This window comes from Bison bison, unplaced genomic scaffold, assembly GCF_000754665.1.
Source record: "Bison bison bison isolate TAMUID 2011002044 unplaced genomic scaffold, Bison_UMD1.0 scf7180017864291, whole genome shotgun sequence".
In the NCBI taxonomy this organism is placed as follows: domain Eukaryota; kingdom Metazoa; phylum Chordata; class Mammalia; order Artiodactyla; family Bovidae; genus Bison; species Bison bison.
The window spans coordinates 12,708,374-12,722,083 of NW_011494863.1; the positions used below are offsets into that span (position 1 = coordinate 12,708,374).

Here is a 13,710-nt window from a genome sequence, read left to right on the forward strand (position 1 = left end):
GGAATGATGCTAAAGCTGAAACTCCAGTACTTTGGCCACCTCATGCGAAGAGTTGATTCATTGGAAAAGACTCTGAGGCTGGGAGGGATTGGGGGCAAGAGGAGAAGGGGACGACAGAGGATGAGATGGCTGGATGGCATCACTGACTCGATGGACGTGAGTCTGGGTGAACTCCGGGAGTTGGTGATGGACAGGGAGGCCTGGCGTGCTGCGATTCATGGGATCGCAAAAAGTCAGACACGACTGAGTGATTGATCTGATCTGTTCTGATGCCAGTTTTTTTTTTATTTAAGGGTGATCATATAATCCAGTTCTGACCATTGGAGAAGTCTGACAGGTGAGGGTTCTTTTGATAGAAACAGATTCAGCAAAAGAAGTCTCCTCCTGTTCACCTTTGAAGAAGGTTAGGCAAGGATGTGATGCTGGAGCTACAGCAGCCATTTTATAACCATAAGGAAGAAGGTGAGTGAATTTTGAAGAAAGTAATCCAAAATTGTGATATCATTTTTTTTTTTCTGCTGAAATAAACAATTCTGGAATTGGTTTTCCCACTATCAGAACTTTTGCTATAGGATTAATAAGGCCTTATTGTTTAATGAGCTTTTAGTCAAGTGATCTGTTATTAGCAGCCAAAGCCTCGTAACTCATACTCATAATTTCCAAAACAGGTGACCCTGGCTGATGGATATGGGACTCAGAATTTTGTGCTCCTACCCACTTCCTTACCTCTCTCTGTGTGATCACAATTCCCCACAGAATCCCAAGGCCTTCTCCAAATCCAGTTTATAAACCATTAGTATAGCGGAAATAGCTTGGGATCTGGAAAGTCTTTGAGTTCAAATCCCAAATTTGCCACATTTTTGACTATGGCATGTTTCTGTACCTCCATTTAAAAATTCTGTAAAATGAGTACTATCTACTTCCATATGACTGTGTGAGTCCCCTATGAGATAATGGATGCAGAATAACCTAGCAGAATGCTTGATAATTTTTAATTGTATAATCCATAATCCCCTTCAGCAGGCTGTGTTGCCATTTGGGATATCAATGCAAGGTCACAGTCACTGTTTGGGTGGACTGATACCAGTGGTGAGCACCCTCCACTAGGAAGAAAATGGAGGGAAGATGATGACTTTGGGATGATTTTGGAAGGTTGAGCATACCTGGACAGAGGTGCTGTAGTTGAGCTGAAAGAATCTTGGTGGGTTGTCATTGACATCAACCACTTGGATAGCGATGTCTGTGTCCTCATAGAGTGCGGGCTGCCCACTGTCTGTGGCTCGGAGCTTCAGGGAATAGCTAGAAGTCTACAGCAAGAGGCCCAGGGGAGAATTAGCAACAGGGTCCTCAGTTCTGCCCCCCTGATTCATGATTAATGTTTTTGGTAAAATAAGATGGAGACACTCCCTTTTGCCTGTCCCCATTGCTGTCCCATAGCATTTTAGGGCTCAGGTTCTGGTGTCAGGCAGAAGTAAATTTGACTTCCAGTTTAACTATTTACTAGCTATGAGACCTTGGCAGAGTGACTGACTTGTGTGTGGGTGATATCAGGAACCATATCCTAGGATTACTTTAAGGACCAAATGGCATAATGTATGAACATCACATAGCAAAGTCCCTGGCACAGAGCAGGTGCTCAGTAAATGATAACTTGTTATAATGATCTAATAATCCTTGGTTAATAGTGAGAAGTTGGCCTGAGTTAAAAGTCACTCAGCCCCTCTCCTGCCTCTGGCTTTACATGCCTAGAGTCTCCACAGAGAAAAGGAATGGGGGACACTGAGGGCAGGTCAGGAGAAGCATCAGGCTGGGGTGCTGACCACAGTTCACCCTCTGGACCTTCAGCAGGGCTATATTCTGCTCTGATGATCTCAGAATGGGTCCCTCCCATGTGACTCACCTGTTCCCAGTCCAGGGCCTTGGCCACCTGTAGCTCTCCTTTCTTGGGATGGATGGCAAAGTGCCCAAGCTGGTTCCCTCCTATGAGGCTGTAAGTGATGGCACTATTTACAGGTCCATCTTCATCAGTTGCTGACACCTGCAGTGGGGGCAGGTGATGGTTGTGAATGGAGGGGCAAGAGAGACCAGAAAGGAAATCTTTGCCCCTAGGAGTGTAGGGGGCACAAATATGTTCCTGCCCCACAGATTGTCCTTGGGCTGGCAGTCCCTAGACCACAGTCATCCTTTCCCAGAGAATATCTTCATTTACATCCTGGTAAGGATGTCAGCATGTCATGGTTCATTCATTTATCTATCCATTCCTTCATTCCTTCATTTACTCATTCATTCATAACTGACAGGGTATGAAGGTCCTGTGCTAGGAGTTGAGGAATATGCCAAAATGAGCAAGCCCTCAGGAAGCTTAATGTCTAATTTTATGGTCAAGTCTAATTTGGAGCAAAGAATGATCAGTTTTATGGCTATAAATTTCACCTGGGGAGGTTAGACAAGGATTTGCAAAGCCTTGAAGGATAAGGAAGGCTTCTGGGAGTGGAGTCAGCATTCCAGGCAGAGGAAACAATATGAGCCCAGGGATATGAAAGTCCAGAGGATATTTGGGGAAAGGCATCTCCTTCTGTGTGATTGGAGCGTAGGGTGCACGTGAAAGGAGATGAAAACCTCGAATATGGGCATGCAGAGTTCACTTTCACTGCATGAAATGGGGAGCAATTACATATTTAAATGCAAAGAGGTGTTCTTTGGTGTCCCCCCCATTCCTCCCTTCCCAGACTGACCCTCTGTGCCCCCTGTGTCCTCTGGGGCCTCTGATCTAGATCTTATCAAACATGGCTCTGAGACATTTTGTCAAGAGAGAGCTTGGTTGAGTGGCTACACGTCAGTCAAGTCTATAGTGTATTAATTGATAAAATAATCTATGCTCATAGATGACTAAAGGAAGGGGAGATAAGAACCCGCCCCAGAGTCCATCTCCCCCCAACACACACACACAGGGCAAAATCACAGATTCTTACTGTCAGCACAACATCCCCCACGATGGCATTCTCTAAGACCCTTGCGCTGTACAGGTGCTGGGGGAATCTGGGCCGATGTTCATTGATATCAGTGATGTTGACCACGATAGTGGTCATGTCACTGAGGGAGGAAGAGCCCTTCCGGCTGCACTCGACGGACAGGAAGTACTTGGGGCTGGTCTCAAAGTCCAGGCTCTTGTTGACGTACAGGATCCCTGAAGAAACAAGAGGTGATGGGAGCATTGAGGCAGGTGGGACCACAAAGGCAGAGTGCTGAGGGGGTCTTGAGCTAAATGCCAAGAGAGGCAGCTCAGCTGTGTTGGGAGAGACTGATTTCCTGCCTCATCTGCTCTGTCATCTCCTGCATCATCTCCATCATCTCCTCCATCATCTCTCTGTATTTTCCCTCCCCTATAGTCTCCTTTCTCCTCTTCCATCTCCTCTCATTTTCCTTATTACCATCTCAGCAGAAGCTTTTCCCTCATTTATTTATGTACTATTTCATTGAGATTTTGTTTAAATCTATAATGTTAACTCTGTGTCATATGGAGCTATAATAACCCTTAGAACAAGAACAAGGTGTGATTCCCATTTTCTAGGTAAGTCAGCTGATGTGCCCAAAAGCTAAGTGACCTGCCCAAGGCACCCATTTACTAGGTGCTACAGTCACCTAGTAAATGACGGAACTTACATTATAGAGTTTTATACCACCCAGCATTGTTCAACAAATTGTTAGGGCAGAGAGTTATTATTATGAAAACTGGAAAATAAAAGAATAAGGATTTATCCTGCTATTCCTCTATAACTGAGTAGTTAAAGGTAGAAAACTCTTCTTTATAAAATGATTCCAGTTAGTAAATGAATGAAGAATGATAGGACTAGAAAAAGCCACCATTTTGCAGCCCCTAAAGAAATAATGTACCTAGGAAATAATCACTAAAGGCTGTTAAAACCTCTGTTGAAGGAATAGCTATATGAGGAACTTTGTAATAAATAGATCATACTGACAGCCTCTGAGCCCACCATCAATCTTAACCTCAGGAAAAAGAACCAATAAACCATTACATGCCTCCTAATGTGGTGCAAAGCAGAGCCCAGCATCATCTATGAAGCACTGTTGGCAAAATATTGAGCTTGAACGTGATCAAGGTCTTTGATTCAAATGTCATTTATAATAAGCTTAGGGGCCAGGGGGATATTACATGACATCATAAAGGTACAACTAGCCAATCCAAAATATTAGAAAATCTTGCCTCACACATGACCCAAATTTTTCATTAAAATAAATAAAATATTTATTTTATTTCATTAAATAAACAAATAAGTGGGAAATAAAGAGGGAGAGGAAAATGTTAGAGATCCAAAGGGACGTTATATAGTTTCTATCAATGAAATGCAATATGTGGACTTTTGAGGCTGTTGACAAACAAACCAACTTCAAAAAGTCATTTGAGATATAGTCTGAAAAGTTGTCTGGAAACTATATTAAGGAATTATTATCTTTTGGGTGTGATAATGATATTATGGCTGTGCCTATACAAGAAATTCTTATCACTTAGAGATACACACTAAAGTATTTTCAAACCATACAATATCATGTCCGGGGTTTGCTTTTTTTTTTTTTTTAACTGAATCTTAATCCTGTTACTTATTTATTTGGCTGCACTGGGTCTTGGTTGTGGTACACGGGATCTTCAGTCTTTATTGAGACGTGCAGGCTCTTAGCTGCAGCATGTGGGGTCTAGTTCCCTGACCAGGGATTGAACCCCGGCCCCCTGCACTGCGAGTGCAGAGCATTGGCCACTGGACCACCAGGGAAGTCCCTGGGATTTGCTTTAAAATAACTCAGCAATGGGTGGATGTGAGGGTTAAGGATGAAACTAGACAAGACGAATGTTGATAATTACTGAAGCTGGATGATGGGAACATGGGGTCCATATACTGTTTCCTCTATTTTTAAAAACATGTTTAAAGTCCCCATAATAAAAACTGAACAAAAACTACTGCTCAACAGGCGGTTGCTTTAGGAGGTAGAGCACACCATTGCAGAGGTGGGGAGGGATCCACGTGGGGCCTGGTCTGACCTGAGCAGCTTCTGAGGCCCTTCCATGGGATGCTGTGAGTCTGACTTAGATTCTTTCATGGATAGGAGGATAGAAGAGAGCAGTTTTCCTAGATGTCTATCTTTATGAGACTAAGGGAAAATTCAAGGGAGCCGGGATGTTTGTGGATGGCTTTAGGAGGGAAGCAGGCAGCCTTGCCTTGGGCTGCTCAAGCCCCAAATTCTAGCAGGTGCTTTATGCCTTGGCAGCCAAGGATGGAGGGTGGCCTCAGCATCCTGGGGCTGGATGTGAGCTGGGACTGTGAAGTTGCAAAGTGGGAGGAGGGGGTCCTCAACACAGAGTCCTTGGTGGGGACATAATGCAAGGAGGGGTGTTTCCATGTAAGCGGGGCCTAGGGTGCAAGAAGGGACTTGGTATCTAGAGAGATCCAGAGTGAAAAAGGGGCTGAAAGATGCCAGGGAGGGGCTGTGGTATGTGAGTCAGACTGTGTGTGTGTGTGTGTTTAGGGTAGGGGTGGAGCTGCCTCCCGGCGCTGTCTCACCTGTGCGGGCATCCAGGCGGAACCTCCCCTGCTCATTCCCACTAACCACGCGGTAGCCAGTCTTCTCGGCACCCGGGCGAGTGAGGGTGGCCAGCCGCAGCACCTCTGTGCCGCGCTGGGCATCCTCTGGCACCTGCACGCTGTGCTCGGTGCTCAGAAACACAGGCAGGTAGTCCTCCAGCCCCACCACAGAGACTGTGACGGTGCCCAGCGTGGAGAGCGGTATCGGGGTACCCAGGTCAGAGGCACGGACGGTGAGCTCCAGCGCTGCCTGTGGCCTGACCCACAGCGGCTTCTCCAGCCGGATCACACCCGTGGTGGCCTCGATGGAAAAGTGGCCTTCAGCAGAGTCCGTGAGAGAATAAACCACCTGGGCATTGGTGCCTGGGGAGGGAGACAGAGTGCATTATTCATACAGAGGGACCTCCCCTGGGCCCTGCCTGCTGCAAAGCTTTCAGACAGAGGAGGGTCTGGAAGACAGGGTCCCTATAAAGGCTAACATGCTTAGGCTGTTAGCAGTGAGACCCTCTCGTGGGGGGTTTCTTGACGAGGGTGGGGTTCAAGACCTCATAGAAGGTTCTTGTGAAGGGGAGGGTTATTCTGCAAACCCTTAAGGATATCTGAAGCTGTTTATGTGGAGGTTAGGGTCCAATGTCAGCTCATAAAATGAAAATTTTACAAGATTGAAACCACTCATAACAAGTTCTTTGGTTGTGATAGAACAATTCTTGATTGTGGTGGTGGTTGCATGAGTCTATACATGGGAAAATATAGAATAGAAGGGCACACATGTACATATTCAAATAAGTGCATATGGAAACTGTGATATTTGAATAAGTTTGGAGTCTAATTATCAGTAATGTCCCCAGTGGCTCAGATGGTAAAGAGTCTGCCTGCAGTGAGGGAGACCCAGGTTCAACCCCTGGGTCAGGAAGATTCCCTGGAGAAGGCAATGGCAACCTATTCCAGTATTCTTGCCTGGAAAATCCCATGGATGGAGGAGCCTGGCAGGCTACATGGAGTTGCAGACAGTCGGACACGACTGAGCAACTTCACTTTCTTTCTTTTTCTTCTGTTGGTAATGTCCCATGACCAGTTTCCTGGTTTTAATGTCATACTACAGATTGCTGCCTTTGGGGAAAGCTGGGTGAAGGATGCATAGGCTTCTCAGTACTATTTGTGCAACTTCCTGTGTGTCTATAATTATGTCAAAATAAAAAGAAAACAAAAACCAGAAAATAAAATATACACCCATGGAAAGTTCTCAGTAAATCAAAGCACATAGTGTTTTTCGAGCTTTGTCTCAGAGGCCGTTATTTCCTTTGATTGTGGACCAGATGAAGCAGTTGGCTCAGGCAGGGCCCATAGGGTCTGAAGAAGGCCAACATTTAGTGCTCAGCCATGAGAGCCTCACCCAATGGGAGGAGCACAGGCCTTGAGCCTATAGAGACTGAATCCCACACACATGTGGGGACACACAACGCTTTTGTTGAATTTACATGAACTAAGTGTGCATACCATGCACATTCTTCCATATGTGTATTTTTTTCTCGAGAGAGAAGTACTGCTCAGGCTACATATGAAATATTGAGGTGGAATATTTGGGTTAAAATAATAATAACAGTTTTCAAGCGTTAATTGTTAACTGGTACAAGGCCAGAGGATGAATCCTAGAAGGGAGGTAAGGTTGGAAACTCAAGAGTGAAGAAGCTAGGGCTCTTTCATCCAAAAAGGGAACCTTGAGGCTGGAGCTGACAGTTAGCACGTCCCAGTCTTGGAAGGTCTAGGACACCTGTGTGGCTGCAGATGGCAGGACCATGATTGACAGGTATCTGCTCCAAAATGCTAACACTTAATAATTATCTGAGGAAGGAAGGGCTGCCTGGAAAGTTGGGAGCTTCCTGTTCCTGGAGGTGTGCAAGCCCTGGCTAATTGGGCATTGCAGGGCCTTAGATATTAGGCCTTTGCACTGACTATTTGCCTTCCCTGGAACCCCTGTGTTCCTCCAAAATCTCTCACCTCCCTCAATGCCAAGCTAAAACTCCCTTCCTCTAAGAAGTTGTAAATTTACTCTGTTGGTGTCTCATGAATCAGGGTATTATCACTACCATCATCTTCATCATTGTTCCTCTGGCTACTTTGATCCTGAGAGTATTTTTTACCTATAGCAAAATTGTCCAATTTTCTTGAATTAAATTTTATAATTGTATATGTGCATATATATATATATAAACATATATATATACACATACATCTATAGACATAGAGATTGCCACAGTGAAAAACTTCATGATGTCAGAATCTTTTAATGGTACAATAGGAAATGAATACTCCTGGATGAAACCAATTTGCCTTGTAAATAGTAAAAGGAAAAGAACCCTAATGAAAACCATGTCATTAAAATTAAAATGTAAAATATTAAAATGTAAAAATAAAATGTAAACTATTCCACTTCATTGCCTAGAAAATTGATCCAAGAATTTAGTAGACTAAATGGAGTTTGTGCCCTAGGTTTCTTTCTTGTGGCCAATTAATCAGAGTCAAATAATTCTGACTGGTGTATTGTATTCAAAATATCCTGGAGCTTAAATGATAGGATTGAAAGTGCTCTAAGTCTAAGAGGCAGGGAGAAGCAATGAGGCTGAAATGCCCCACATCAGGCTTGAAACGGCCAAAATCTTTGGTCCTCTAGCACTTAGGTATGCAGTTTATGGACATTTTCTACTTGTAACTGTCTGTAGGCTCAGAAGCGACAGTCCTTGCAGTTCCAGAACAACAGAGAGAGAGCCAAAACCTCGCCTAAGGTGACCCTGTAAGCAAATGGCCTCTAATCCTTGTCTTTCTCACCTTGGTCAGGGTCCCGGGCCAATACTACCGCCACAGGGGTCTTCACCGTGGTGTTGTCGAAAACTGCCACAGCAGAGTGGCTGGGGAAGAACCGGGGGGCGTTGTCATTCACGTCCTCCACATGAAGGGTCACATCTGCCTGGCATGATTGGCCGCCTCCATCTGTTGCCTTGGCAACAAGGGTGTACACATCCTTCTTCTCTCGGTCTAAGGCTGTGAGTGTGGTCAGATCCCCTGGCAGGAGAAAGGACAGAAAGTGATCTTTCTCTGGAGGCCATGATCCTAGCATGTACATTCCTGATGTTTATATGAGATAACCTCAGCACTGCCCCCCGCCTCATTGTGCTGTCACAGAGAATAGGGGTCCTGTGTACAGATGGTTAGGAAAGAGGCCGAGTCTGTATCTTTCCACACCTGCTTGCTTTCCTAGTCACATTCCACCACTGCATCCCCAATTTAAAATTCACACCAACAAGCTACAAAGAGGTACAACATTTTAAAATGCCAGTTAGACAGTTTCTAACACCACATAAAATGTGTTTATGCTTTGGCCTACAGTTTCACTTCTAGGACTGTATCCCATAGAATAATCAACCCAAGGAGAAAATATACATGTAGAGATATTCTCTGCAGCATTCTTTATAAATAGCAATATACTGAAAATATCCTGTGTCTTTCAAAAAGGTACTAGTTAAATACGTTATCATTTATCCATACAGTAAAATATTTTGCAATGGGAAAAGTGATTATGGCAGAACTTTATGTACTGCCTTGTTGATAGCTCCAAGATATTGCTCTAAGAAAAAGGAAGTCACAAAATAGCATGCCATACAGAGATTGTGGCACACATGGAAAACCAGTCTGATAGAACATATGCCAAGAGTGCTTATCTTTCGTTAAGAGGCTGGTTATCATGAAGATTTTCCAATGTCTGCCTAATACACACCTACATGGTTTGCATTTTTGAACAATGAGTAAGTGAAAGTTGCTCAGTCGTGTCCGACTCTTTGCAACCCCATGGAATTCTCCAGGCCAGAATACTGGAGTGGGTAGCCTTTCCCTTCTTCAAGGGATCTTCCCAACCTAGGTATTTAACCCAGGTCTCCCACATTGCAGGCAGATTCTTTACCAACTGAGCCACAAGGGAACCCCATTTTGAATAATGAGCACATATTATTTCCTTACTCAGATGAACTATTGAATTTTTTTTAGGAGCCTGCTAATCATCCTTCATCTGGACAAAGAGCAGTAGAGAGAGGTTAGGTCACCTACTTGGGTGACTCAGCATGCCTGTGCTGGGGTCAGAAAGGGCAGTGCAGCTTCTTGAAGTACTCACTCTCACCTGCCACCTCCCTGCTCAGCAACCTCCATAGTATCCTTTGAGCTACTGGTTCCAAGTGTCAGCAGCTGAATTATTATTATGTGCCAGACTTGGGCTTGTATTTCTATATAGTTTATTGGGATCCTTACAACAGCACCCTGGGGTTTTATCTCAATCTGTAGCATACAACCTTGAGATCATGTCTTTGATCATGACTTTTTACCTACTTGAACCCTTTAATGGCTCTGTAGGTAAGCACTTGGCTCTTGTGCCCCAGGGGGCCTCATCCTTTGCCCTCCTTCTCCCCTCCCCTTCTGTGCACCAGTTTTGGCCTTCTAGGTCCTTACCTGTGCATGTTCTTTCCCAAAACAAAGTCCTCGTATGAAATCTCTTTGTACCTTGAATGTCCAACCTTACCACTCCCTTACCCCCTGGCTATTTCCTCAAAGAAATTTTACTTAACCCCACTTCCAAACTTAAGTTCTGCTGTGAGACCTCACCTAACATCCTGAATTTTTCTTAACTCAGCACATGTCAAACCACTAACTCAATACCTTTCCCACTGGACTGTGAAGACCTCGATCTTGTCTTATCAATTTTTGTCCCCAGCATCTAGTGAATGCTTGGCACATAGTGCCAATATATGTTTGCTGAGTGGATGGATGGATGGATAGATAAGTGAATTCTTGTTTCTTCTCTAAGGAGCCTGGGTACTGGGTACTGGTTATTCAGTGTATCAGTTCTTGGCTTGATCCTGCAGCTCAGGAAACCTACCTGTGTGAGGATCCAGCTTAAATTCATCCGCCCCAGGGCCATGCAGAGAATATGTGATCTGAGCATTGGTGTCAGAGTCCAAGTCTGTTGCAGAAACCTTCAAAATGAAGTGTTCTGGAGGTACATCTTCACTGACTTTGCCAGTGTAGAGAAGCTGAAATTGAAAGACAAAGAAGAGGGAGATTGTGGGAGATATGCTAAGATCCAGAGAGAGAGTAACAGGACAAGATAGAAGCAGAGAGAGAGAGACGAGAGAGCAGAGATGGAAGTGGGGGAGGGGAGAGAAGCAGAGAGAGGGAGAGAGGAGATAGAATAAGATAGAACATGCAGGGAAGATGGAGATGAAAAACAAGGAGAAAGATGATGGGAGACCTAGTCAGAAAAGCAGAGAATGAGAGAGAATTTCCACCATCTGAAAGCTCACACTCAAGGCTAGAAGTGAAAGTGAAAAGCCGTTAAGTCATGTCTGACTCTGTGACCCCATGGACTATAGTCCACCAGGCTCCTCTGTCCATGGGATTCTCCAGGCAAGAATACTGGAGGATATCCAGGGGATCTTCTTCAGTGGATCTTTACAACCCAGGGATTGAACCCAGGTCTCCCGCATTGATGACAGATTCTTGACCATCTGAGCCACCAGGACCTGCCACAGTCTCTTACTCCATAAGGGCCACATTTTGAAGTGTGTGGCACAGGGAAGAGGCTGGAGTTCCCTGAGAACCCAATGTTTCTCCAGCTGCTGGCGCTGGACAGTTTCCAAGCAAACTTGTCCCCCCCATTGCTGAGTGTGGGTTAGCACAGACCCCCATATATGCTCTGGGTGGAGGTTTTGTGCCTGGCAGGCTGTGTGGAGATGCCCCCGCAGACTCTTTCCCCTGGCTCTGGTTATGCTCTTGATCACCTCTGAGAAGGCTAAGATGAGCTTGGCCCCAGACTCCCTCAGCATGAGGAGGATATAGGCTGGTTAGAAGGATGCTGAAGCAAAAGAGAAAGAAAGTATGGCCACTGTTCTCCCCAAAAGGTTGCCCTTCTGAAACCATCCAAAAGGTGCTCATCTTGGATCCTGCAGAGACATTTTCCATGCACCCCACTTGATAATCCAGGTTCTCTTTTTCTACTATGCTTCTATGAGATTGGAGCATAGAAAACAGAGGAAGGAAAGGTGATAGGATATATGATTTTTGTGTATCCCAAGGTATGTGTCCATATATATGTATACAAATAAAGTATGAAGAACTGAAGTATACACATATGCACATGCTTATATGTTTGTGTGAGTTAGAGATGTACATTTACCTGTATGAATGGGTATATTATGGATGAATGTTATTTGGTGGCTCAGATGGTAAAGCATCTGCCTGCAATGCGGGAGACCTGAGTTCAATCCCTGGGTCGGGAAGATCCCCTGGAGGAGGAAATGGCAACCCACTGCAATTCTCTTGCCTGGAAAATTCCATGGACGGAGGAGCCCGGTAGGCTACAGTCCATGGGGTTGCAAAGAGCTGGACACGACTGAGCAACTTCATGCATGCATGCATGCTTATGTGTATCTTTGTGTGTATGTATATATGTAAATACATATTTATAGAGTTATAATCTTTCAACTACGTGTATGTGTGTGAGTACCTACATATAAGTGTGCACTTATATGTATATATACTGAAGAACTGGATTTTTTATACACTTGAATTATGCTAACTTGATGTCATAAAAATTTAATATTAATAGTTTAACTTTATTTGCAAACCTTGAAGTAATGCAACCCCCCCAAATTAAAAATTATTTATTGTGTTTTAAAAAATATGTTTAAAAGCAAAGCTACATGACAATGGTTATTGATTTATGTCCTCTAAGAATGCAATTTCTCTCCTGATGTATGTGTGTGTGTGCGCACACACACACACACCACTCAATATTTTCCTTGGGAAATTTAGTGTTTAATTACATGAGGTCCTTAGGAAAGTCTCCCTTATCAAAAATGTAGCTGCCCTGTCTGTATGTTTGTGTATACATGTATCCTGGGGGAGGGTTTCTGTTGGTCTGTATAATGCATGCAGATGTAGGGATATGCACATAAAGACATGGTGAGCGGTGCAGGGTGTCTCTGGGGGAAGGTCTCTTTGGATATATTTGATAACAATGAGCCATGCTAACAAGTTGAGTGATACAGTGACTTTTCCATTGAGCATAGCAGACTGTTTGGAGAATGAAGTTACTTCTGGATATGTTTTACAGAAAAAAGGATCTTTTTAGGGAGTGTGGGGAGGGGGGTGGGGAGAGCTATGGACCATGAATCCTAAAGACCTTGGTGACATCCTTTTGGGAAGGGCAAGGAATTACCTGAAACGGTCCCTGCCCCAGGCACTAGTCTGACGCCGGCCGGGGAGAAGCAAGGGCAGGTTTGGTCAGTGATGGCCCCCCTCAGAGATGGTACTCTGAATCCTTCTCCTTCCTCTTACCCTTTGCTCCAGCTTCCTTATCTCCACTCCTCCCCAACCCTCACTTGGCTCTCACCTGTGAGCACTGTGGGCTGTTATCATTGATGTCCAGGACAAAGATCTCCACTGGGACTGAAGCCTGGAACTTGCCATCGGAAGCTGTGATTCGGAGCAAGTACTTGGCTGTGTGCTCACGGTCCAGGGTCTTCCTCGAGAAAATTCTCCACTCATCTCCAACTTGGCTGATGCCAAACTGGCCCAGGGGGTCTCCCTCTAGAAATATGGGACAGAGTTTCCTGAAGCCAAGCCATAGGAACAAACCAGGCTTTGTACTATAGGTGACTGTCCACCTGACACTTTTTTTTAGGATTGCAGGGAAAGGCAAAAATTTCCTCCTTTAACTAGGGACCTACATTTCTTCAATGAGTCAGTTATTTGGTGTTATGAAACCTCTTTCAACTTCAAAGGTCTCCTATAAAATGGAATTATCACTGCAAGAAACACTGCTCCAAAATGTGTGGCTAAGGGGCACATTTCTTATTTGGTGTTCATTGGAAGACAATGGAGGAAGTTAAAGGGAAGCAGATAACAATTCTAGATAAGAACCTTCTAGTATCCAGTATCTGTTCAATAGTGGAGGGCTGGAAAGTGATCAATAACATTAAACTCTCTGAGGTTTTGTTTTACAACTGAGTACACAGGCTAACTGGAAGTTCAGATGGCTCATTAGATTTGCTTCTGAGTCATCTTTTCT

At 44.4% G+C, this 13,710-nt stretch overlaps 1 protein-coding gene across 1 annotated transcript in view; it reads right to left on the minus strand.

Annotated features, from left to right (window-relative positions):
- FAT2 (FAT atypical cadherin 2) overlaps positions 1-13,710 on the minus strand; it is a 78,889-nt gene that overhangs the window by 35,525 nt on the left and 29,654 nt on the right. The window contains exons 11-17 of the mRNA XM_010850598.1: positions 13,033-13,229; positions 10,519-10,672; positions 8,424-8,657; positions 5,577-5,960; positions 2,973-3,187; positions 1,901-2,038; positions 1,164-1,307 (exon numbers count right to left, since the gene is read on the minus strand). Coding sequence (XP_010848900.1) covers positions 1,164-1,307; positions 1,901-2,038; positions 2,973-3,187; positions 5,577-5,960; positions 8,424-8,657; positions 10,519-10,672; positions 13,033-13,229 — 1,466 coding nt within the window. The remainder of the gene's footprint in view (positions 1-1,163; positions 1,308-1,900; positions 2,039-2,972; positions 3,188-5,576; positions 5,961-8,423; positions 8,658-10,518; positions 10,673-13,032; positions 13,230-13,710) is intronic.